At 70.3% G+C, this 20,659-nt stretch overlaps 1 protein-coding gene across 2 annotated transcripts; it reads left to right on the top strand.

Moving 5' to 3' along the window:
- Positions 1-7,279: 7,279 nt before the first annotated feature.
- DOC2A (double C2 domain alpha) lies at positions 7,280-20,618 on the top strand. Of its 2 annotated transcripts, XM_045012346.1 has the most exons (12): positions 7,280-7,330; positions 8,819-9,086; positions 9,899-10,160; positions 11,753-11,832; positions 14,449-14,523; positions 14,833-14,942; positions 16,398-16,524; positions 17,289-17,348; positions 18,044-18,201; positions 18,714-18,795; positions 18,910-19,006; positions 19,927-20,618. In XM_045012346.1, exons 3-12 carry the CDS (start codon positions 9,908-9,910, stop codon positions 20,064-20,066), a joined length of 1,182 nt encoding a protein of 393 aa, XP_044868281.1. In that variant the 5' UTR covers positions 7,280-7,330; positions 8,819-9,086; positions 9,899-9,907; the 3' UTR covers positions 20,067-20,618. The 2 variants fall into 2 exon arrangements, with proteins under 2 accessions (XP_044868281.1, XP_044868282.1); XM_045012347.1 differs by lacking the exons at positions 7,280-7,330; positions 8,819-9,086; positions 9,899-10,160; positions 11,753-11,832 and adding an exon at positions 12,204-12,511 and having other exon boundaries at positions 19,927-20,612.
- Positions 20,619-20,659: the final 41 nt, after the last annotated feature.

Raw genomic sequence — 20,659 nt, forward strand, 5'->3', positions numbered from 1 at the left:
CCCCTCTTCCCTCGCTGCATCCTGGCCTTCCCTCCCATCCCCCCACCTCTGACTCACCCCCCTGCTCAGTTTCACCCCAGCAGCTCCTGCATTCCTGACCCATTGCTTCACCCCTCAGCCTCCCCCTCCAGTGACTCAGCCGCCCTGGGAGGCCAGGACCGGAGCCAGCCAGAGCCAAGAAGCTGAGGGCACTGCTGGGGGGAAGCTCGCAGCACCAGCGCCTTGGCTGGTTACTGTTGCAGGGAAATGCCAAAGGCTGGAGCCCCCAGCGGGGGGGCACTGCTGGGGGGAAGCTCGCAGCACTCTGGGGAGACCCCGGCAGGGGCACTGCTGAGGGAAGCTCGCAGCGCTTTGGGGAGACCCCGGCAGGGGCACTGCTGGGGGGAAGCTCGCAGCACTCTGGGGAGACCCCGGCAGGGGCACTGCTGAGGGAAGCTCGCAGCGCTTTGGGGAGACCCCGGCAGGGGCACTGCTGGGGGAAGCTCGCAGCACTCTGAGGAGACCCCGGCAAGGGCACTGCTGGGGGGAAGCTCGCAGCAGGACGCGGCCCGTGCCAGGCAGGAGGTGGAGGCGGTGGGGCCCCCGGGCCGGGCGGCGCCGCGTCACGCCGCAGGAATGCTCCGGCCTGACGCAACCCAGGAGAAACCCAGCCGGGGCGAAGGAATGAGACAGACCGAGAAAAGCGCTATTTATAGAAACAGCGGCGCTCCGGCCAGGGAGAGAACCCAGGCGTCCGGGCTCCCACCCCCTGCTCTGACCCACCAGCCCCTACTCCCCTCCCCGAGCTGGGGAGAGAACCCAGGAGTCCTGGCTCCCAGCCCCCCCTGCTCTAACCCACCAGCCCCCACTCCCCTCCCCGAGCTGGGGAGAGAACCCAGGAGTCCTGGCTCCCAGCCCCCCCACTCTAACCCACCAGCCCCCACTCCCCTCCCAGAGCCGGGGAGAGAACCCAGGAGTCCTGGCTCCCAGCCCCCCCTGCTCTAACCCACCAGCCCCCCCCCTCCCAGAGCTGGGGAGAGAACCCAGGAGTCCTGGCTCCCAGCCCCCCTCGCTCTAACCCACCAGCCCCCCCCCCCCTCCCAGAGCTGGGGAGAGAACCCAGGAGTCCTGGCTCCCAGCCCCCCCTGCTCTAACCAACCAGGCCCCACTCCCCTTGCAAAGAACCCAGGCGTCCTGGCTCGGGTCCCCAGCTGAGATGGTTTCAGCCCAGATCCCCTGTCTCCCCCCCTCCCCCAGAGGCGGAGGCAGTTGGGGGCCGGCTCGGAAAGGGTTAACTCCCTGGACTGCGCGAGCCGGGAAATCCTTAACTTCGGGCCTTTGTGAGGAGGGGATGGGCGGGGGGGCTGGGAGCCCGGACTCCTGGGTTCTCTCCCTGCTCTGGCGGGGGGGCTGGGAGCCCGGACTCCTGGGTTCTCTCCCCGCTCGGGGGGGGGCGGCTGGGAGCCCAGACTCCTGGGTTCTCTCCCCGCTCCGGGGGGGGGGGGGGAGAAGGGGAGCCCGGACGCCTGGGTTCCGGAGCTGTTCCCGGGGCTCCAGGACAGGACCCGGCCCGTCCCGTGTTCGCATTTTCTGGGTTCTGTCGCCATCGTGTGGCCACGTTCTGCTACTGCAACGCCCCAAATGGTCCTAGCGCTCGGGGTGGGGGAGGGGGGGGCTGGGCTCACGGGGACCCCTCGCCCGGCGCTGAGATGCGGCCACCTCTGGGGAGGGACGCGGGGGCTGGGCACACGGGACCCCTCGCCCGGCCCTGAGATGCAGCCACCTCTGGGGGGGGGATGTGGGGGCTGGGCACACGGGACCCCTCGCCCGGCCCTGAGATGCAGCCACCTCTGGGGAGGGACGTGGGGGCTGGGTACACGGGACCCCTCGCCCGGCGCTGAGATGCGGCCACCTCTGGGGAGGGACGCGGGGGCTGGGTACACGGGACCCCTCGCCCGGCGCTGAGATGCGGCCACCTCTGGGGAGGGATGTGGGGGCTGGGCTCACGGGGACCCCTCGCCCGGCGCTGAGATGCGGCCATGTCTGGGGAGGGATGCGGGGGCTGGGCTCACGGGGACCCCTCGCCCGGCGCTGAGATGCCGCCACCTCTGGGGAGGGACGCGGGGGCTGGGCACACGGGACCCCTCGCCCGGCCCTGAGATGCAGCCACCTCTGGGGGGGGGATGTGGGGGCGGGGCCCCCGGGACCCCTCGCCCGGCCCTGAGATGCAGCCACCTCTGGGGAGGGACGTGGGGGCTGGGTACACGGGACCCCTCGCCCGGCGCTGAGATGCGGCCACCTCTGGGGAGGGACGCGGGGGCTGGGTACACGGGACCCCTCGCCCGGCGCTGAGATGCGGCCACCTCTGGGGAGGGATGTGGGGGCTGGGCTCACGGGGACCCCTCGCCCGGCGCTGAGATGCGGCCATGTCTGGGGAGGGATGCGGGGGCTGGGCTCACGGGGACCCCTCGCCCGGCGCTGAGATGCGGCCACCTCTGGGGAGGGACGCGGGGGGCTGGGCTCACGGGGACCCCTCGCCCGGCTCTGGGACGTGGCTGATTCTTGTATTTTGCTGAGTGGCCGGTGCTGGGGGGCAGATGTGCTCCATCCTCCCGGCGCTGGGCTCGGTCACAAGATCCCCGGACTCCTGGGTTCCAGCCGCAGCCGCCTCGTCTCCCCAGGTGGGGCGGGGGCAGCAGCGAAGGGTGGGGGGCGGAAGTGGGGACACAATCTGGCAGAGGCGCAGCAAGGACAAAATGACGCGCTCTGAGCTGGGAGCAACAAACCCAGCCAGATGGAGGGACGGATATAGCCCGAGAGGAGCGTGTGGGCCCGGGCCAGAAAAAACCCTCCACAAACAGCCCCCGCGTCCCTCCCCAGAGGTGGCCGCATCTCAGCGCCAGGCGAGGGATCCCGTGTACCCAGCCCCCATGTCCCTCCCCAGAGATGGCTGCATCTCAGCACTGGGCGAGGGGTCCCGTGTGCCCAGCCCCACATCCCTCCCCAGAGGTGGCTGCATCTCAGCGCTGGGCGAGGGGTCCCGTGTACCCAGCCCCCGCATCCCCCCCCCAGAGGTGGCTGCATCTCAGGGCCGGGTGAGGGGTCCCTGTGAGCCCAGCCCCCGCGTCCCTCCCCAGAGGTGGCTGCATCTCAGCGCTGGGCGAGGGGTCCCGTGTACCCAGCCCCACATCCCTCCCCAGAGGTGGCTGCATCTCAGCGCTGGGCGAGGGGTCCCGTGTACCCATCCCCCACATCCCTCCCCAGAGGTGGCTGCATCTCAGCGCTGGGCGAGGGGTCCCGTGTACCCATCCCCCACATCCCTCCCCAGAGGTGGCTGCATCTCAGCGCTGGGCGAGGGGTCCCGTGTACCCAGCCCTCACATCCCCCCCCCCAGAGGTGGCTGCATCTCAGGGCCGGGCGAGGGGTCCCTGTGAGCCCAGCCCCCGCGTCCCTCCCCAGAGGTGGCTGCATCTCAGCGCGGGGCGAGGGGTCCCGTGTACCCAGCCCCCACATCCCCCCCCCAGAGGTGGCTGCATCTCAGCGCTGGGCAAGGGGTCCCTGTGAGCCCAGCCCCCGCGTCCCTCCCCAGAGGTGGCTGCATCTCAGCGCTGGGCGAGGGATCCCGTGTACCCAGCCGCCATGTCCCTCCCCAGAGGTGGCTGCATCTCAGTGCCGGGCGAGGGATCCCTATGAGCCCAGCCCCCACGTCCCCCCCCAGAGGAGGCTGCATCTCAGCGCTGGGCGAGGGATCCCGTGTACCCAGCCGCCATGTCCCTCCCCAGAGGTGGCTGCATCTCAGTGCCGGGTGAGGGGTCCCCGTGTGCCCAGCCCCACATCCCTCCCCAGAGGTGGCTGCATCTCAGCGCCGGGTGAGGGGTCCCTGTGAGCCCAGCCCCCACGTCCCTCCCCAGAGGTGGCTGCATCTCAGGGCCGGGCGAGGGGTCCCGTGTACCCAGCCCCCACATCCCCCCCCAGAGGTGGCCGCATCTCAGCGCTGGGCGAGGGATCCCGTGTACCCAGCCGCCATGTCCCTCCCCAGAGGTGGCCGCATCTCAGCGCCGGGCGAGGGGTCCCTGTGAGCCCAGCCCCCGCGTCCCTCCCCAGAGGTGGCTGCATCTCAGCGCCGGGTGAGGGGTCCCTGTGAGCCCAGCCCCCGCGTCCCTCCCCAGAGGTGGCTGCATCTCAGCGCCGGGCGAGGGGTCCCTGTGAGCCCAGCCCCCGCGTCCCTCCCCAGAGGTGGCTGCATCTCAGCGCCGGGTGAGGGGTCCCTGTGAGCCCAGCCCCACCCACTGCGGAGGGGCCCCAGATTGGCACCGAACCTGGGGTCCTTGTATAACCAGCCCCTGCCCCACCCCAGAGGCGGCCGCATCGCCGGAGGAAGAGGGAAGTTGGAAGCCAGGCAGGCGTACGGCCCCCAGGCTGCCGGGGGGTCTGGAGGAGCTGGCTCTGGCTGCAAGGGAAGGAGCGAGGAGCCGGGGGGGGGGCAGTTTTCTGTCAGAGGATTTTAAAGGTCAGACAGTCTGGGCCCCACACAGACAAACAGCTCAGTCCCCCCCATCCCCCCGGCTCCTAATTAGCGATGCCAGGCAGGGCTGCTAACGAGTCGCCCAGACGCAGGCAGAGCCCTGCACGGGCACAAAGGGCGGATCCGCAGCCGAGCCGCCCGCCCTGACGTGGGGCACAGGCCACAGCAGCGAGCCGGGGCCTTGCGGGACGTAGGCTAGAAGGGGCCTGTCCCCTGCGGGGGGCGCTGGCTCTGATCCGGCCCCAGGGCGGGGACTGGCTGGCTCGGGGGGGGGCAGGGAATGGGGCAGGGGCCTGGCCCCGGTGGGGGGTGCGGGCTCTGATCCGGCCCCAGGGCGGGGACTGGCTGGCTCAGGGGGGCAGGGAATGGGGCAGGGGCCTGGCCCCGGTGGGGGGCGCGGGCTCTGGTCCGGCCCCAGGGCGGGGACTGGCTGGCTCGGGGGGGGCAGGGAATGGGGCAGGGGCCTGGCCCCGGTGGGGGGCGCGGGCTCTGATCCGGCCCCAGGGCGGGGACTGGCTGGCTCGGGGGGGCAGGGAATGGGGCGGGGGCCTGGCCCCGGTGGGGGGTGCGGGCTCTGATCCGGCCCCAGGGCAGGGACTGGCTGGCTCGGGGGGGGGCAGGGAATCTGGGGCCTGGCCCCGGTGGGGGGTGCGGGCTCTGATCCGGCCCCAGGGCAGGGCCTGGCTGGCTCGGGGGGGGCAGGGAATGGGGCAGGGGCCTAGGCCCGGTGGGGGGTGCAGGCTCTGGTCCGGCCCCAGGGCAGGGCCTGGCTGGCTCCTGGCTCCCCCGTCTCTAGGCCCGGCCCCAGCCCCGCGCCGGGCGCTGACTTTCCCCAGAGCCAAGGACGGGAAGCGCGACGACGCGCCAGGAGCCACGTTCCTCTCAGCTGAGACGTTTCACCCCGGAGCCCGGCGAGTCCCCAGCCGCAGCCCGGCCTGTCATCAATCAGCCCCCAGCCACCGCCTGCCTCCCGCCATTCACAGCACGCGCCCAGCAACCAGACACAACAGCGCACCAGGAACGCTGGCTGGGCTGGCAGGGGCTGCGGGTCGGGAGTGAGGGGCACCGGCAGGGCTGGGGGGGCTGGGCTGGCAGGGGGCTGCGGGTCGGGAGTGAGGGGCACCGGCAGGGCTGGGGGGGCAGGGCTGGGCTGGCAGGGGCTGCGGGTCGGGAGTGAGGGGCACCGGCAGGGCTGGGCTGGCAGGGGCTGCGGGTCGGGAGTGAGGGGCACCGGCAGAGCTGGGGGGGCAGGGGCTGCGGGTCGGGAGTGAGGGGCACCGGCAGGGCTGGGGGGGCAGGGCTGGGCTGGCAGGGGCTGTGGGTCGGGAGTGAGGGGCACCGGCAGAGCTGGGGGGGCAGGGGCTGCGGGTCGGGAGTGAGGGGCACCGGCAGAGCTGGGGGGGCAGGGGCTGCGGGTCGGGAGTGAGGGGCACCAGCGGAGCCATAAAAGCTTGTTTTCCCCCTGGTCCCCAAACAGTCTCCGAACACCCCCACCAACAGGTGTTTATAACCAAAATATCACAGCTTCTGCACTAGCTGCTGCATTGTGAAAAAGCATCAGGGGTTGGTGTGAACTAACTTCCAGGAATAGTACAGCAAAGGGACTTCATGGGAGCCGGGGCTGGGCCAGCAGGGGCTGCGGGTCGGGAGTGAGGGGCACCGGCAGGGCTGGGGGGGGCAGGGCTGGGGGGGCAGGGGCTGCAGGTCGGGAGTGAGGGGCACCGGCAGGGCTGGGCTGGCAGGGCTGGGCTGGCAGGGGCTGCGGGTCGGGAGTGAGGGGCACCGGCAGGGCTGGGGGGGGGCAGGGCAGGGCCAGCAGGGGCTGCGGGTCGGGAGTGAGGGGCACCGGCAGGGCTGGGGGGGGCAGGGCTGGGCTGGCAGGGGCTGCGGGTTGGGAGTGAGGGGCACCGGCAGGGCTGGGGGGGGGCAGGGCTGGGGGGGCAGGGGCTGCAGGTCGGGAGTGAGGGGCACCGGCAGGGCTGGGCTGGCAGGGGCTGCGGGTCGGGAGTGAGGGGCACCGGCAGAGCACGGTGGGCAGGGGCTGCGGGTCGGGAGTGGGGAGCACTGGCTGGGCTGGGGGGGCAGGGGCTGCAGGTCGGGAGTGAGGGGCACCGGCAGGGCTGGGGGGGCAGGGGCTGCAGGTCGGGAGTGAGGGGCACCGGCAGGGCTGGGCTGGCAGGGGCTGCGGGTCGGGAGTGAGGGGCACCGGCAGAGCTGGGGGGGCAGGGGCTGCAGGTCGGGAGTGAGGGGCACCGGCAGGGCTGTGGGGGGGGCAGAGCTGGGCTGGCAGGGGCTGCGGGTCGGGAGTGGGGGGCACCGGCAGGGCTGGGGGGGCAGGGGCTGCGGGTCGGGAGTGAGGGGCACCGGCAGAGCTGGGGGGGGGAGCCCAGAAATGATTTTCTCCTCATCTCCAACCCTCTCGCCTCCCTCGTCCAGCACCCACCTCCTGGGTCCCCGCCTGTCCACCCCCGCTCCCCCGAAAGCTGCTTCCAGCCCTAATTAGCCTGGGCTCCCCCCGCCCCGGATCAGATGAACTGAACGGCTGCTCCCACTTGGACAGTTCATAGACTCGATTCCCTGCCTGTCACCCCCAGCCCCCCCGGTGCCCCGGGATGGGGAGAGACCCCAGCCCCCCCCCCCCGATCCTGCAGCTGGCGCCGCTGGCGAGTCTCTCATTAAATGTCAGGCCGCAGCATCCGTCACTGGAGGGAATATTTCCTGGCCTGGAACTGGACCAGGTTCGGCGTTGTCATGGCAACATGGATGGGGGGGCAGTGGAGGAGGGGGCGGGGAGAGGGGGAGATATGAAATCTCTGAATCTCCCAGGTATATTCCCTGGGCGAGAGAATCCCACATTTATCTCCTGTGAGCGGGCTGGGCTGGCAGGGGCTGCGGGTCGGGAGTGAGGGGCACCGGCAGATCTGGGGCGGGGGCAGGGCTGGGCTGGCAGGGGCTGCGGGTCGGGAGTGAGGGGCACCGGCAGAGCTGGGCTGGCAGGGGCTGCGCGTCGGGAGTGAGGGGCACCGGCAGGGCTGGGGGAAGCAGGGCTGGACTGGCAGGGGCTGCGCGTCGGGAGTGAGGGGCACCGGCAGGGCTGGACTGGCAGGGGCTGCGGGTCGGGAGTGAGGGGCACCAGGAGGGCTGGGCTGGCAGGGGCTGCGGGTCGGGAGTGAGGGGCACCGGCAGAGCTGGGGGGGGCAGGGCTGGGCTAGCAGGGGCTGCGGGACCGGAGTGAGGGGCACCGGCAGAGCTGGGGGGGCCGGGCTGGGCTGGCAGGGGCTGCGCGTCGGGAGTGAGGGGCACCGGCAGAGCTGGGGGGGGCAGGGCTGGGCTAGCAGGGGCTGCGGGTCGGGAGTGAGGGGCACCGGCAGATCTGGGGGGGGGGCAGGGCTGGGCTGGCAGGGGCTGCGGGGCGGGAGTGAGGGGCACCGGCAGAGCTGGGCTGGCAGGGGCTGCGCGTCGGGAGTGAGGGGCACCGGCAGGGCTGGGGGAAGCAGGGCTGGACTGGCAGGGGCTGCGCGTCGGGAGTGAGGGGCACCGGCAGGGCTGGACTGGCAGGGGCTGCGGGTCGGGAGTGAGGGGCACCAGGAGGGCTGGGCTGGCAGGGGCTGCGGGTCGGGAGTGAGGGGCACCGGCAGAGCTGGGGGGGGCAGGGCTGGGCTAGCAGGGGCTGCGGGTCGGGAGTGAGGGGCACCGGCAGAGCTGGGGGGGGCAGGGCTGGGCTGGCAGGGGCTGCGCGTCGGGAGTGAGGGGCACCGGCAGAGCTGGGGGGGGCAGGGCTGGGCTAGCAGGGGCTGCGGGTCGGGAGTGAGGGGCACCGGCAGAGCTGGCCGGGCTGGGGCTGCGCGTCGGGAGTGAGGGGCACCGGCAGAGCTGGTGGTGGCAGGGCTGGGCTGGCAGGGGCTGCGCGTCGGGAGTGAGGGGCACCGGCAGAGCTGGACTGGCAGGGGCTGCGGGTCGGGAGTGAGGGGCACCGGCAGGGCTGGACTGGCAGGGGCTGCGCGTCAGGAGTGAGGGGCACCGGCAGGGCTGGGGGGGCAGGGCTGGGCTGGCAGGGGCTGCGGGTCGGGAGTGAGGGGCACCAGGAGGGCTGGACTGGCAGGGGCTGCGGGTCGGGAGTGAGGGGCACCAGGAGGGCTGGGCTGGCAGGGGCTGCGGGTCGGGAGTGAGGGGCACCGGCAGAGCTGGGGGGGCTGGGGCTGCGGGTCAGGAGTGAGGGTCACCGGCAGGGCTGGGGGGGGCAGGGGCTGCGGGTCGGGAGTGAGGGGCACCGGCTCACCCTGTACCAAACTTTCTTGCTCTATTTACATACAGAAGAGAACCCAGGCGTCCTGGCTCCCAGCCCCCTCCCCGCCTTCCCCTCCCAACAGCACTTTGGGGTGAATTCGCTGTTCTGGTTTCCCCAGGAGCCCCCGTGTCTCCCCATCACACCCCAGCCCGGGTCTGTCTGTCTGTCCGCCCAACCCCGCCCCCTCTGGACCCGCCCCCCGCTCCAGGATCCCGCCCCCCCGCCGATCCTCCGGCTCCTCGTCCCGCCAGGCGCGATCCCGCCAGCGACTTGTTGCCGGCGAGAAGGGAGCAGGTACCTGGGGCGGGGGGGAGGTTTTGGGGGCAGTGGGGGGAGGGGAATGGAGCTGGGGTCCGGAGGCTGAGGGGAGGGGGGCAAGGGGAGGGGGTTGTGGGGGGATGCAGGTGGGGGCAGGACAGGGGTGTGCGGGGGAGGGGGATGGAGCTGGGGGACGGGGCGGGGGGTGGGGGGAGCGGGGGGACGGGGCAGGGGTGTGCGGGGGAGCGGGGGGGCAGGGCAGGGGTGTGCGGGGGAGGGGAATGGAGCTGGGGTCCGGAGGCTGAGGGGAGGGGGGCAAGGGGAGGGGGTTGTGGGGGGATGCAGGTGGGGGCAGGACAGGGGTGTGCGGGGGAGGGGGATGGAGCGGGATGCAGGTGGGGGGCAGCGCGGGCGGTGCGGGGGGAGGGGGATGGAGCGGGGGGGACGGAGCAGGGGTGCGGGGGGAGGGGGATGGAGCGGGGTGCAGGTGGGGGGCAGCGCGGGCGGTGCGGGGGGAGGGGGATGGAGCGGGGGGGACGGAGCAGGGGTGCGGGGGGAGGGGGATGGAGCGGGATGCAGGTGGGGGGCAGCGGGGGCGGTGCGGGGGGAGGGACGGGGCTGGGGGCTGCGGGGGGAGGGGGATGGAGCGGGGGGACGGGGCAGGGGTGTGGGGGGAGCGGGGGGCAGGGCAGGGGTGTGGGGGAACGGGGGGACGGGGCAGGGGTGTGGGGGCAGCGGGGGGACGGGGCGATGCAGGTGGGGGGCAGCGCGGGCGGTGCGGGGGGAGGGACGGGGCTGGGGGCTGCGGGGGGAGGGGCTCTGACCCCCGCTGACCCCCCCCCCCGCAGGGCGCATGCATGTCCGGCCGGGGCGGGGGTCGGGAGAAGCCCCCGGTGCCGATCCGCGAGCACATGGCCATCGACGTGTGCCCCGGCCCCATCCGGCCCATCCGCCAGATCTCCGACTACTTCCCGCGCCGCAGCCCCGGGGAGGGCCCCGCGCAGGACGGGGGGGGGCCCTGCCGCCCGCCCGCCCCCCTCGACACCCCCCCCGGCTCGGCGCCCGCAGACCAGGGCTACGAGGCCGACAGCTACGACTCGGATGACACCAGTAAGTGGCTGGAAGGGGGAGGGGACCCAGGCGTCCGGGACGGCTCCCCTAGGGGGCCCTGCAGCGCCCCCAGAGACCGGGCTGCGCAGTGAGACCCAGGCGTCCGGGACAGTGATAGATAGATAGATAGATAGATAGATAGATAGATAGATAGATAGAGGGGGTGTGTGGGGGATAGATAGATAGATAGATAGATAGATAGATAGATAGATAGATAGATAGATAGAGGGGGTGTGGAGGGATAGATAGATAGATAGATAGATAGATAGATAGATAGATAGATAGAGGGGGTGTGGAGGGATAGATAGATAGATAGATAGATAGATACATAGATAGATAGATAGATACAGGGGATGTGGGGGATAGATAGATAGATAGATAGATAGATAGATAGATAGATAGATAGATAGATAGAGGGGGTGTGGGGATAGATAGATAGATAGATAGATAGATAGATAGATAGATAGATAGATAGAGGGGGTGTGGGGATAGATAGATAGATAGATAGATAGAGGGGGTGTGGAGGGATAGATAGATAGATAGATAGATAGATAGATAGATAGATAGATAGAGGGGGTGTGGGGGATAGATAGATAGATAGATAGATAGATAGATAGATAGATGGGGTGTGGAGGGAGGGATAGATAGATAGATAGATAGATAGATAGATAGATAGATAGATAGATAGAGGGTGTGTGGGAGATAGATAGATAGATAGGGGGTGTGGGGATAGATAGATAGATAGAGGGGGTGTGGAGGATAGACAGATAGATAGAGGGGGTGTGGAGGATAGACAGATAGATAGAGGGGGTGTGGGGGATAGATAGATAGATAGATGGGGTGTGGGGGGATAGATAGATAGATAGACAGATAGATAGAGAGAGGGGGTGTGGGGATAGATAGATAGATAGATAGATAGATAGATAGATAGATAGATAGATAGATAGAGGGGGTGTGGGGATAGATAGATAGATAGATAGATGGGGTGTGGGGGGATAGATAGATAGACAGACAGATAGATAGAGAGAGGGGGTGTGGGGATAGATAGATAGATAGATAGATAGATAGATAGATAGATAGATAGATAGATAGATAGAGGGGGTGTGGAGGGATAGATAGATAGATAGATAGATAGATAGATAGATAGATAGATGGGGTGTGGAGGGAGGGATAGATAGATAGATAGATAGATAGATAGATAGATAGGTAGATAGATAGATAGAGGGGGTGTGGGGATGGATGGATAGATAGATAGATAGATAGATAGATAGATAGATAGATAGATAGATAGAGGGGGGGTGTGGGGATAGATAGATAGATAGATGGGGTGTGGGGGGATAGATAGATAGACAGACAGATAGATAGAGAGAGGGGGTGTGGGGATAGATAGATAGATAGAGGGGGTGTGGGGGATAGATAGATAGAGGGGGTGGATGGGGATGGACAGGCAGGGAGGGAGCCGAGGGCTGTGCGGGGAGGTAGGCAGCCGGCTGGGGGATGGGTAGCTGACAGGCACTGGGCAGTCGGGGTTCACAGTCTCGGGGGGGTTGTGGGGGGGGGGCTCTGACTGATCCTGGTTTTCTTTCCCGCAGCGGCTCTGGGGACCCTGGAGTTTGACCTGCTCTATGACCCCGAGAGCTGCACCCTGCACTGCACCATCCTCCGGGCCAAGGTAGGACCCCCAACCCAAGCCCCCGCCCAGCTCACTGCCAACCCCTGTCCCCTGCCAGCGCAGCCCCTGCCTCCCCAGCTCTGCTGCTGCCCCTCACTCCCGACCCGCAGCCCCTGCCAGCCCAGCTCTGCCCCCCCCAGCTCTGCCGGTGCCCCTCACTCCCGACCCGCAGCCCCTGCCAGCCCAGCCCTGCCCCCCCCCCAGCTCTGCCGGTGCCCCTCACTCCCGACCCGCAGCCCCTGCCAGCCCAGCCCTGCCCCCCCAGCTCTGCCGGTGCCCCTCACTCCCGACCCGCAGCCCCTGCTAGCCCAGCCGTGCCCCACCCCAGCTCTGCCGGTGCCCCTCACTCCCGACCCGCAGCCCCTGTGCAGACATTTCTCAATCCGGCTGCGTGTTCCCTGTAATTAAAGGCTGGGAGGCGTCTCCAGCCTCGCTCACCCCTTTCTCTCTTTCCCGCCTTCACTCCTGCCTAACCCCACTGGAATGGGGGGGGTCTCCCCCAACCGTGTCCTGCCCCCGACCCTTCAATCCCCCAGTCTCCCAATTCCCAGCGGCAGGAATGCTGCAGCCGTCAGCATCTTGGCAACCTGCCAAGACTGGGTACCACAGGCATCCGTGTTGTCATGGCAACGCAGCAGGGTGCCTCAGGATGGGGCCCAGGCGCAAGAGACAGAATATGGTGCCTGGGGACTGGGTCTGCCGGTGCCCCTCACTCCCGACCCGCAGCCCCTGCCCCCCCAGCCCTGCCGGTGCCCCTCACTCCCGACCCGCAGCCCCTGCCAGTCCTGCCCTGCCCCCCCCAGCCCTGCCGGTGCCCCTCACTCCCGACCCGCAGCCCCTGCCAGTCCTGCCCTGCCCCCCCCAGCTCTGCCGGTGCCCCTCACTCCCGACCCGCAGCCCCTGCCAGCCCTGCCCTGCCCCCCCCAGCTCTGCCGGTGCCCCTCACTCCCGACCCGCAGCCCCTGCCCCCCCAGCCCTGCCGGTGCCCCTCACTCCCGTCCCGCAGCCCCTGCCAGTCCAGCCCTGCCGGTGCCCCTCACTCCCGACCCGCAGCCCCTGCCAGCCCAGCCCTGCCCCCCCAGCTCTGTCGGTGCCCCCCACTCCCGTGCTGCAGCCCCTGCCAGCCCAGCCCTGCCCCCCCAGCTCTGCCGGTGCCCCTCACTCCCGACCTGCAGCCCCCTGCCAGCCCAGCCCTGCCCCCCCCAGCCCTGCCGGTGCCCCTCACTCCCGACCCACAGCCCCTGCCAGTCCAGCCCAGCCCCCCCCCCCGGCTCTGCCGGTGCCCCTCCCCCCCGCCCCCCAGCCCCTGCCAGTCCAGCCCTGCCGGTGCCCCTCACTCCCGACCCGCAGCCCCCTGCCAGTCCAGCCCTGCCCCCCCAGCTCTGCCGGTGCCCCTCACTCCCGACCCGCAGCCCCTGCCCCCCCCCCAGCCCTGCCGGTGCCCCTCACTCCCGACCCGCAGCCCCTGCCAGCCCAGCCCTGCCCCCCCCAGCTCTGCCGGTGCCCCTCACTCCCGACCCGCAGCCCCAGCCGTGCCCCCCCCAGCCCTGCCGGTGCCCCTCACTCCCGACCCGCAGCCCCTGCCAGCCCAGCCCTACCCCCCAGCCCTGCCGGTGCCCCTCACTCCCGACCCACAGCCCCTGCCAGCCCAGCCCTGCCCCCCCCAGCTCTGCCGGTGCCCCTCCCTCCCGACCTGCAGCCCCTGCCAGCCCAGCCCTGCCCCCCCCAGCCCTGCCAGTGCCCCTCACTCCCTACCCACCGCCCCTGCCCGGCCAGCCCAGCCCCCCCCCCCCCGGCTCTGCCGGTGCCCCTCACTCCCGACCCACAGCCCCTGCCAGTCCAGCCCTGCCGGTGCTCCTCACTCCCGACCCGCAGCCCCCTGCCAGTCCAGCCCTGCCCCCCCAGCTCTGCCGGTGCCCCTCACTCCCGACCCGCAGCCCCTGCCAGTCCAGCCCTGCCGGTGCCCCTCACTCCCGACCCGCAGCCCCTGCCAGTCCAGCCCTGCCCCCCCCAGCTCTGCCGGTGCCCCTCACTCCCGACCCGCAGCCCCTGCCAGTCCAGCCCTGCCGGTGCCCCTCACTCCCAACCCGCAGCCCCTGCCAGTCCAGCCCTGCCGGTGTCCCTCACTCCCGACCCACAGCACCTGCCAGTCCAGCCCTGCCGGTGCCCCTCACTCCCGACCCGCAGCCCCTGCCAGTCCAGCCCTGCCCCCCCAGCTCTGCCGGTGCCCCTCACTCCCAACCCGCAGCCCCTGCCAGCCCAGCCCTGCCCCCCCCAGCTCTGCCGGTGCCCCTCACTCCCGACCCGCAGCCCCTGCCGGCCCAGCCCTGCCCCCGAGGCTCGGATCTCTGCCAAACCTCCCCATCCTGGGCGCTGGTTTGCTCTGGGCTGTGAATTGGGGGAGTCCCCAGGGGTGACAGTCTAGGGTGAGCCCCTGGGTGGGTGCTGTGGGCTGGTTCGGGGCTGAGCCATTCGGGGGCCCTGGTGCAGTTGGGGGGAGGGGGTTGGGGGTCACTGGGGAAGGCAGCCCCTGCATGGTGCAGGTAAGGGCAGCGCAGGGAAGTTGGGGGGCCGTAGGGAGCTGGGGGGGCTCTGATCTCTCTCTCCCCCCCCCAGGGGCTGAAGCCGATGGATTTTAATGGTCTGGCCGATCCCTACGTCAAACTTCACCTGCTGCCGGGGGCCTGCAAGGTAAATACTCCCCCCATTGTCCCCCTCGCACCCCAGGCCCGGCCCCCCCGCCCCCTCCAGACATGGCCACACTGGTCTGTGCTGCTCCGCATTGGGCCAGGCCGGCTGGTCCTGCAACTCCCAGCTCGGGGCTGGGCCGTTCCGGTTTGTCCCGGGCCCCACCGCTTCTTACCAGCTCAGCCCAGGGGAAACCGGTCGGGACCAGTTTATGGGCCTGCTGGTCCATACTGGTCCATACTGGTCCGTACTGGCCTCGGGGGGACGCGCTGGTTCCCGCTGCTTCATCCGCGTTTCCCCTCCCCCCGCCAGGCCAACAAGCTGAAGACGCGAACGCAGCGGAACACCCTGAACCCCGTGTGGAACGAGGGGCTGACGTACACGGGCATCACGGGGGAGGACATGGCCCGGAAAACCCTGCGGTGAGCCCCCCGACCCGCACGGCGCCCCTCACTCCCGACCCGCAGCCCCCCGACCCGCAGGGCGCCCCTCACTCCCGACCCGCAGCCCCCGACCCGCACGGCGCCCCTCACTCCCGACCCGCAGCCCCCCGACCCGCACGGCGCCCCTCACTCCCGACCCGCAGCCCCCGACCCGCACGGCGCCCCTCACTCCCGACCCGCAGCCCCCCGACCCGCACGGCGCCCCTCACTCCCGACCCGCAGCTCCCCGACCCGCACGGCGCCCCTCACTCCCGACCCGCAGCCCCCGACCCGCACGGCGCCCCTCACTCCCGACCCGCAGCCCCCCTCCCCGCACGGCGCCCCTCACTCCCGACCCGCAGCCCCCCTCCCCGCACGGCGCCCCTCACTCCCGACCCGCAGCCCCCCTCCCCGCACGGCGCCCCTCACTCCCGACCCGCAGCCCCCTCCCATCATGGTGTCCCTCACTCCCGACCCGCAGCCCCCTCCCATCATGGTGCCCCTGACTCCCGACCCGCAGCCCCCCGACCCCCCCGGCGCCCCTCACTCCCGACCCGCAGCCCCCCGACCCGCACGGCGCCCCTCACTCCCGACCCGCATCCACCCTCCCCGCACGGCGCCCCTCACTCCCGACCCGCAGCCCCCTTCCCGCACGGCGCCCCTCACTCCCGACCCGCAGCCCCCCGACCCGCACGGCGCCCCTCACTCCCGACCCGCAGCCCCCTCCCCGCACGGCGCCCCTCACTCCCGACCCGCAGCCCCCGCCCTGCACACGGCACCCCTCACTCCCGACCCGCAGCCCCCTCCCATCATGGTGCCCCTCACTCCCGACCCGCAGCCCCCTCCCATCATGGTGCCCCTCACTCCCGACCCGCAGCCCCCTCCCATCAGGGGGCCCCTCACTCCCGACCCGCAGCCCCCCGACCCGCACGGCGCCCCTCACTCCCGACCCGCAGCCCCCCGACCCGCACGGCGCCCCTCACTCCCGACCCGCAGCCCCCCGACCCGCACGGCTCCCCTCACTCCCGACCCGCAGCCCCCGACCCGCACGGCGCCCCTCACTCCCGACCCGCAGCCCCCCGACCCGCACGGCGCCCCTCACTCCCGACCCGCAGCCCCCGACCCGCACGGCGCCCCTCACTCCCGACCCGCAGCCCCCCGACCCGCACGCCCCCCCTCTCTCCCGTCCCGCAGCCCCCCTCCCCGCACGGCACCCCTCACTCCCGACCCGCAGCCCCCCTACCCGCACGGCGCCCCTCACTCCCGACCCGCAGCCCCCTCCCATCATGGTGCCCCTCACTCCCGACCCGCAGCCCCCTCCCATCATGGTGCCCCTCACTCCCGACCCGCAGCCCCCTCCCCGCACGGTGCCCCTCACTCCCGACCCGCAGCCCCCTCCCATCATGGTGCCCCTCACTCCCGACCCGCAGCCCCCAACTCCACGTCTCTCCCCAGGGTCTCAGTCTGTGACGAGGACAAGCTGACCCATAACGAGTTCATCGGGGAGACCCGGGTGCCGCTCCGGCGTCTGAAGCCTTCCCAGAAGAAGCATTTCAACATCTGCCTGGAACCCCAGATCCCGGTGAGACCCCCCGGCCCCTCCCCCAGCCAGATGTGTCCTGCTGGACGGTCCAGATGTGCGAGAGGCCCTCCCGTGTCCAGCTGTTCCCTCTAGCGCTGCAGCCTGCCTCCTGCCCAAGCCCAGATGTGCTCCGTGGCCACTCCCTGTGCCAGTATGAGCCCGATTCCAGATGTGCCCCAGAGCAAGAGCCAGATGTTCTTTAGCCGCTGCTCCTTTTCCAGCTGTTCCCCGGGGCCACAACTCTAACATACACCGTGTTCCCGCCCCTTCCCAGATGTGCCCCCCGAGATTGCCCAGCTGGGCCATAGCAGTCACTGCCCTTCCCAGATGTGCCCCCGAGATCGCCCAGCTAGGCCATAGCAGTCACTGCCCTTCCAGATGTGCCCCCCGAGATTGCCCAGCTGGGCCATAGCAGTCACTGCCCTTCCAGATGTGCCCCCGAGATCGCCCAGCTGGGCCATAGCAGTCACTGCCCTTCCAGATGTGCCCCCGAGATCGCCCAGCTGGGCCATAGCAGTCACTGCCCTTCCAGATGTGCCCCCGAGATCGCCCAGCTGGGCCATAGCAGTCACTGCCCTTCCAGATGTGCCCCCGAGATCGCCCAGCTGGGCCATAGCAGTCACTGCCCTTCCAGATGTGCCCCCGAGATCGCCCAGCTGGGCCATAGCAGTCACTGCCCTTCCAGATGTGCGGGGGGGGGTGTCATGCAGGGAGCTGGTTTTTTGACTCTCCTTCTCCCGCTGCCTCCCCCTCCCCCTCCCCAGCTGGCCTCCCCATCCGCCATGTCGGCCGCACTGCGAGGAATCTCCTGTTACCTCAGAGAGGTAGGACCCCTCCCCCCACACCAGTTATCCCTCCCCGGATGCCTGGGTCCCATCCCGTGTGTGTCACTGGGAGCACCGCGGAGCCCCTGGGGAGCCGTCCCGGACGCCTGGGTCCCATTCCCGTCCCAGGCTCTGGGAGCACCGCGGAGCCCCTGGGGAGCCGTCCCGGACGCCTGGGTCCCATTCCCGTCCCAGGCTCTGGGAGCACCGCGGAGCCCCTGGGGAGCCGTCCCGGACGCCTGGGTCCCATTCCCGTCCCAGGCTCTGGGAGCACCGCGGAGCCCCTGGGGAGCCGTCCCGGACGCCTGGGTCCCATTCCCGTCCCAGGCTCTGGGAGCACCGCGGAGCCCCTGGGGAGCTGTCCCGGACGCCTGGGTCCCATTCCCGTCCCAGGCTCTGGGAGCACCGCGGAGCCCCTGGGGAGCCGTCCCGGACGCCTGGGTCCCATTCCCGTCCCAGGCTCTGGGAGTGCCGCGGGGGGACCCCTGGGGAGCCGTCCCGGATGCCTGGGTCCCATTCCCGTCCCAGTCTCTGGGAGCACCGGGGGGCCCCTGGGAGCTGTGCCGGACGCCTGGGTCCCATTCCCTGTTTGTGTCTCTGGGAGCGCTGGGGGGCCCCTGGGAGCCATCCCGGACACCTGGGTCCCCCCCCAGTGGCAGCGTGAAGGTGGTGACGAGCTCCCCCCACCCCCACAGCTGGAGCAGGCGGAGCAGTGGGAGCTGGAGGAGCGGGGTCGGATCCTGCTGGCGCTGACGTACAGCTCCGAGCGCCGTGGGCTGCTGGTGGGAATTCTGCGCTGTGCTCACCTGGCCGCCATGGACGTCAACGGCTACTCCGACCCCTACGTCAAAACGTGAGCTGGGGGGATGGGCCCGGGGGGGGCCAACATGGGCAGTGGGGAGTTTGGGGGGCTGGGAAGGGGAGGGGCTCTGGGCACAGGGAGGAGGGGTGGGAGGCAGAGGGTGCTGGGTGGGGGACAGTGGAGGGAAGGCGGGATGGGATTCAGGGGGCCCGGGGGGCAGAGACTTTGGGGGTACTGGGAAGCGGACGGGGGGAGGTCGCTGAGCAGAGCTGGGAGAAATTGGGGTGCATGTGGGGGAGGGTGAAAGGGGATGGGTGGGGGTGAAAGTGGGGAGCCCGGCGGGGAGCAGAGCTGGGAGGAGTGGGGCCCACCCCCAAAATCGGTGTCCTGACTTTAAACCAGGCATACGCAGCGCAAGAGCGCCCTCTGGTGGAGTTAGGGAAACTGCAGGACTCCTGGGTTCTCTCCCAGCTCTGGGAGGGCAGGACTCCTGGGTTCTCTCTGGGCTCTGGCAGGGGAGAGGGGGCAGGACTCCTGGGTTCATCCTGCGTCTCTCTGGGCAGGTACCTCAAACCAGACATGGAGAAGAAATCGAAGCACAAAACGAGCGTGAAGAAGAAAACGCTGAACCCCGAATATAACGAGGTGCAGGGGGTGGGGCTCCAGGTGGGGGGGCAGAGGCCCCAGAGCACCCCTACACTTTGCTGTAAGGCCCCCGGCTGTTGGGGGACCCGGCCTGACCACCTCCTCCCCCCCCAGGAATTCTTCTACGAAATCGACCAGTCGGAGCTGGCGCAGAAATCCCTGGAGATCACAGTCTGGGACTACGACATCGGGAAATCCAACGACTTCATCGGTGAGGGGGGCGCGGGCTGGCTCAGCTGGGGGACAGGGGAAGGGGCACCAATGGGGCAGGGTAAGGGATGCCATGGGGCAGGGCCCGGAGAGCCAGGCATGGGGCTCCGTGGGGCGGGGGGGGCAGGGACCGGAGGGGGGCTGGGCCCGGAGGCCCAGGCACGGGGCTCCGTGGGGTGGAGGACTGGTGGGGGGCTGGGCCCGGGGCTCTGTGGGGCAGGGGGGCTGGGCCCGGAGGGCCAGGCATGGGGCTCCGTGGGGCGGGGGGGGCTGGGCCCGGAGGGCCAGGCACGGGGCTCCGTGGGGCAGGGGACTGGGGGGGCAGGGCCCGGAGAGCCAGGCACGGGGCTCTGTGGGGCAGGGGACTGGGGGGGCAGGGACCGGAGGGGGGCTGGGCCCGGAGGCCCAGGCACGTGGCTCCGGGGGGCGGAGGACTGGTGGGGGGCTGGGCCCGGGGCTCCGTGGGGCAGGGGGGGCTGGGCCCGGAGGCCCAGGCACGGGGCTCCGTGGGGCGGAGGACTGGTGGGGGGCTGGGCCCGGGGCTCCGTGGGGCGGGGGGGGCTGGGCCCGGAGGGCCAGGCATGGGGCTCTGTGGGGCAGGGGACTGGGGGGGCAGGGACCGGAGGGGGGCTGGGCCCGGAGGCCCAGGCACGGGGCTCCGTGGGGCGGAGGACTGGTGGGGGGCTGGGCCCGGGGCTCCGTGGTGCGGGGGGGTCTGGGCCCGGAGGGCCAGGCATGGGGCTCTGTGGGGCAGGGACCGGAGGGGGGCTGGGCCCGGAGGGCCAGGCATGGGGCTCTGTGGGGCAGGGCCCGGGGCTCCGTGGGGCATGGGGCTCTGTGGGGCTGGGCCCGGAGGGCCAGGCATGGGGCTCTGTGGGGCAGGGCCCGGAGGGGGGCTCCCCTAACCCCCTCTCCCCCCAGGTGGCGCGACCCTGGGCCTGGACTCCAAGGGCGAGCGGCTGCGGCACTGGCTGGGCTGCCTGCAGAGCCCCGACCAGCGCTGGGAGCAGTGGCACACGCTGACCAATGAGCTCCCAGAATCCTCGGCCTTCGCGCCCTGATTGGCCCTGGGGCCCGCTGCTCCCTGCCTGCTGCTTAAAGGAGCGGGGCCCTTTGCACGAGGACTCTTGCATGTTTACACGGGGGCGGTAAGAAACCCGCCCCCTCCGTGCTGTGTCTGTCTGGGGGGGCTGTTTGGTTACATTGGGGGAGGGGCGACACTGACTCCACCCCTCTCATCCTGTTATGTAGGGGAGGGGCCTCATATGCAAATTGTCACTTGCTGCAAGAATATTATGCAAAACAGTATTCAAATTGGTGGGAAACTAGCCCCTCCGTCCCCTCCCACACACCCCTCCTTTCAAGGAGGAATTTTAGCACCTTCCCCTTTAAAAAGAATTTTTGTCTGCAGTCAAAAATCCCACCCCCGCTCTTAAAGGAGCATCCTATTTCCGCACCGTTTTTTACAAAACGGTTTGTAAAAAGGGTCGTTTGCACCGGGAGGGTCCCCCCGAAACCACCAGCCTCATTCAATGGCTTTTTTTCTAAGGGCTTCTGGGATTTCAGGGGGGCCAGGGAGAGTTGGGGGGCAGTCAGGGGTCACTGAAGTTGCCACAGCACTGTTTTTATACCAAAATCTTGTTTAATTGGTTAA

The sequence above is a fragment of the Mauremys mutica genome, chromosome 4, assembly GCF_020497125.1.
Source record: "Mauremys mutica isolate MM-2020 ecotype Southern chromosome 4, ASM2049712v1, whole genome shotgun sequence".
Taxonomy (NCBI): Eukaryota; Metazoa; Chordata; order Testudines; family Geoemydidae; genus Mauremys; species Mauremys mutica.

What these genes read in the sequence shown, in the direction of transcription:
- DOC2A (XM_045012346.1), top strand. Translation starts at nt 9,908, where the DNA reads ATGTCCGGCCGGGGCGGGGGTCGGGAGAAGCCCCCGGTGCCGATCCGC. An exon ending in GCACCATCCTCCGGGCCAAG is followed by an intron (nt 11,833 to 14,448) that starts GTAGGACCCCCA and finishes TCCCCCCCCCAG; the next exon opens with GGGCTGAAGCCGATGGATTT. An exon ending in ATGGCCCGGAAAACCCTGCG is followed by an intron (nt 14,943 to 16,397) that starts GTGAGCCCCCCG and finishes GTCTCTCCCCAG; the next exon opens with GGTCTCAGTCTGTGACGAGG.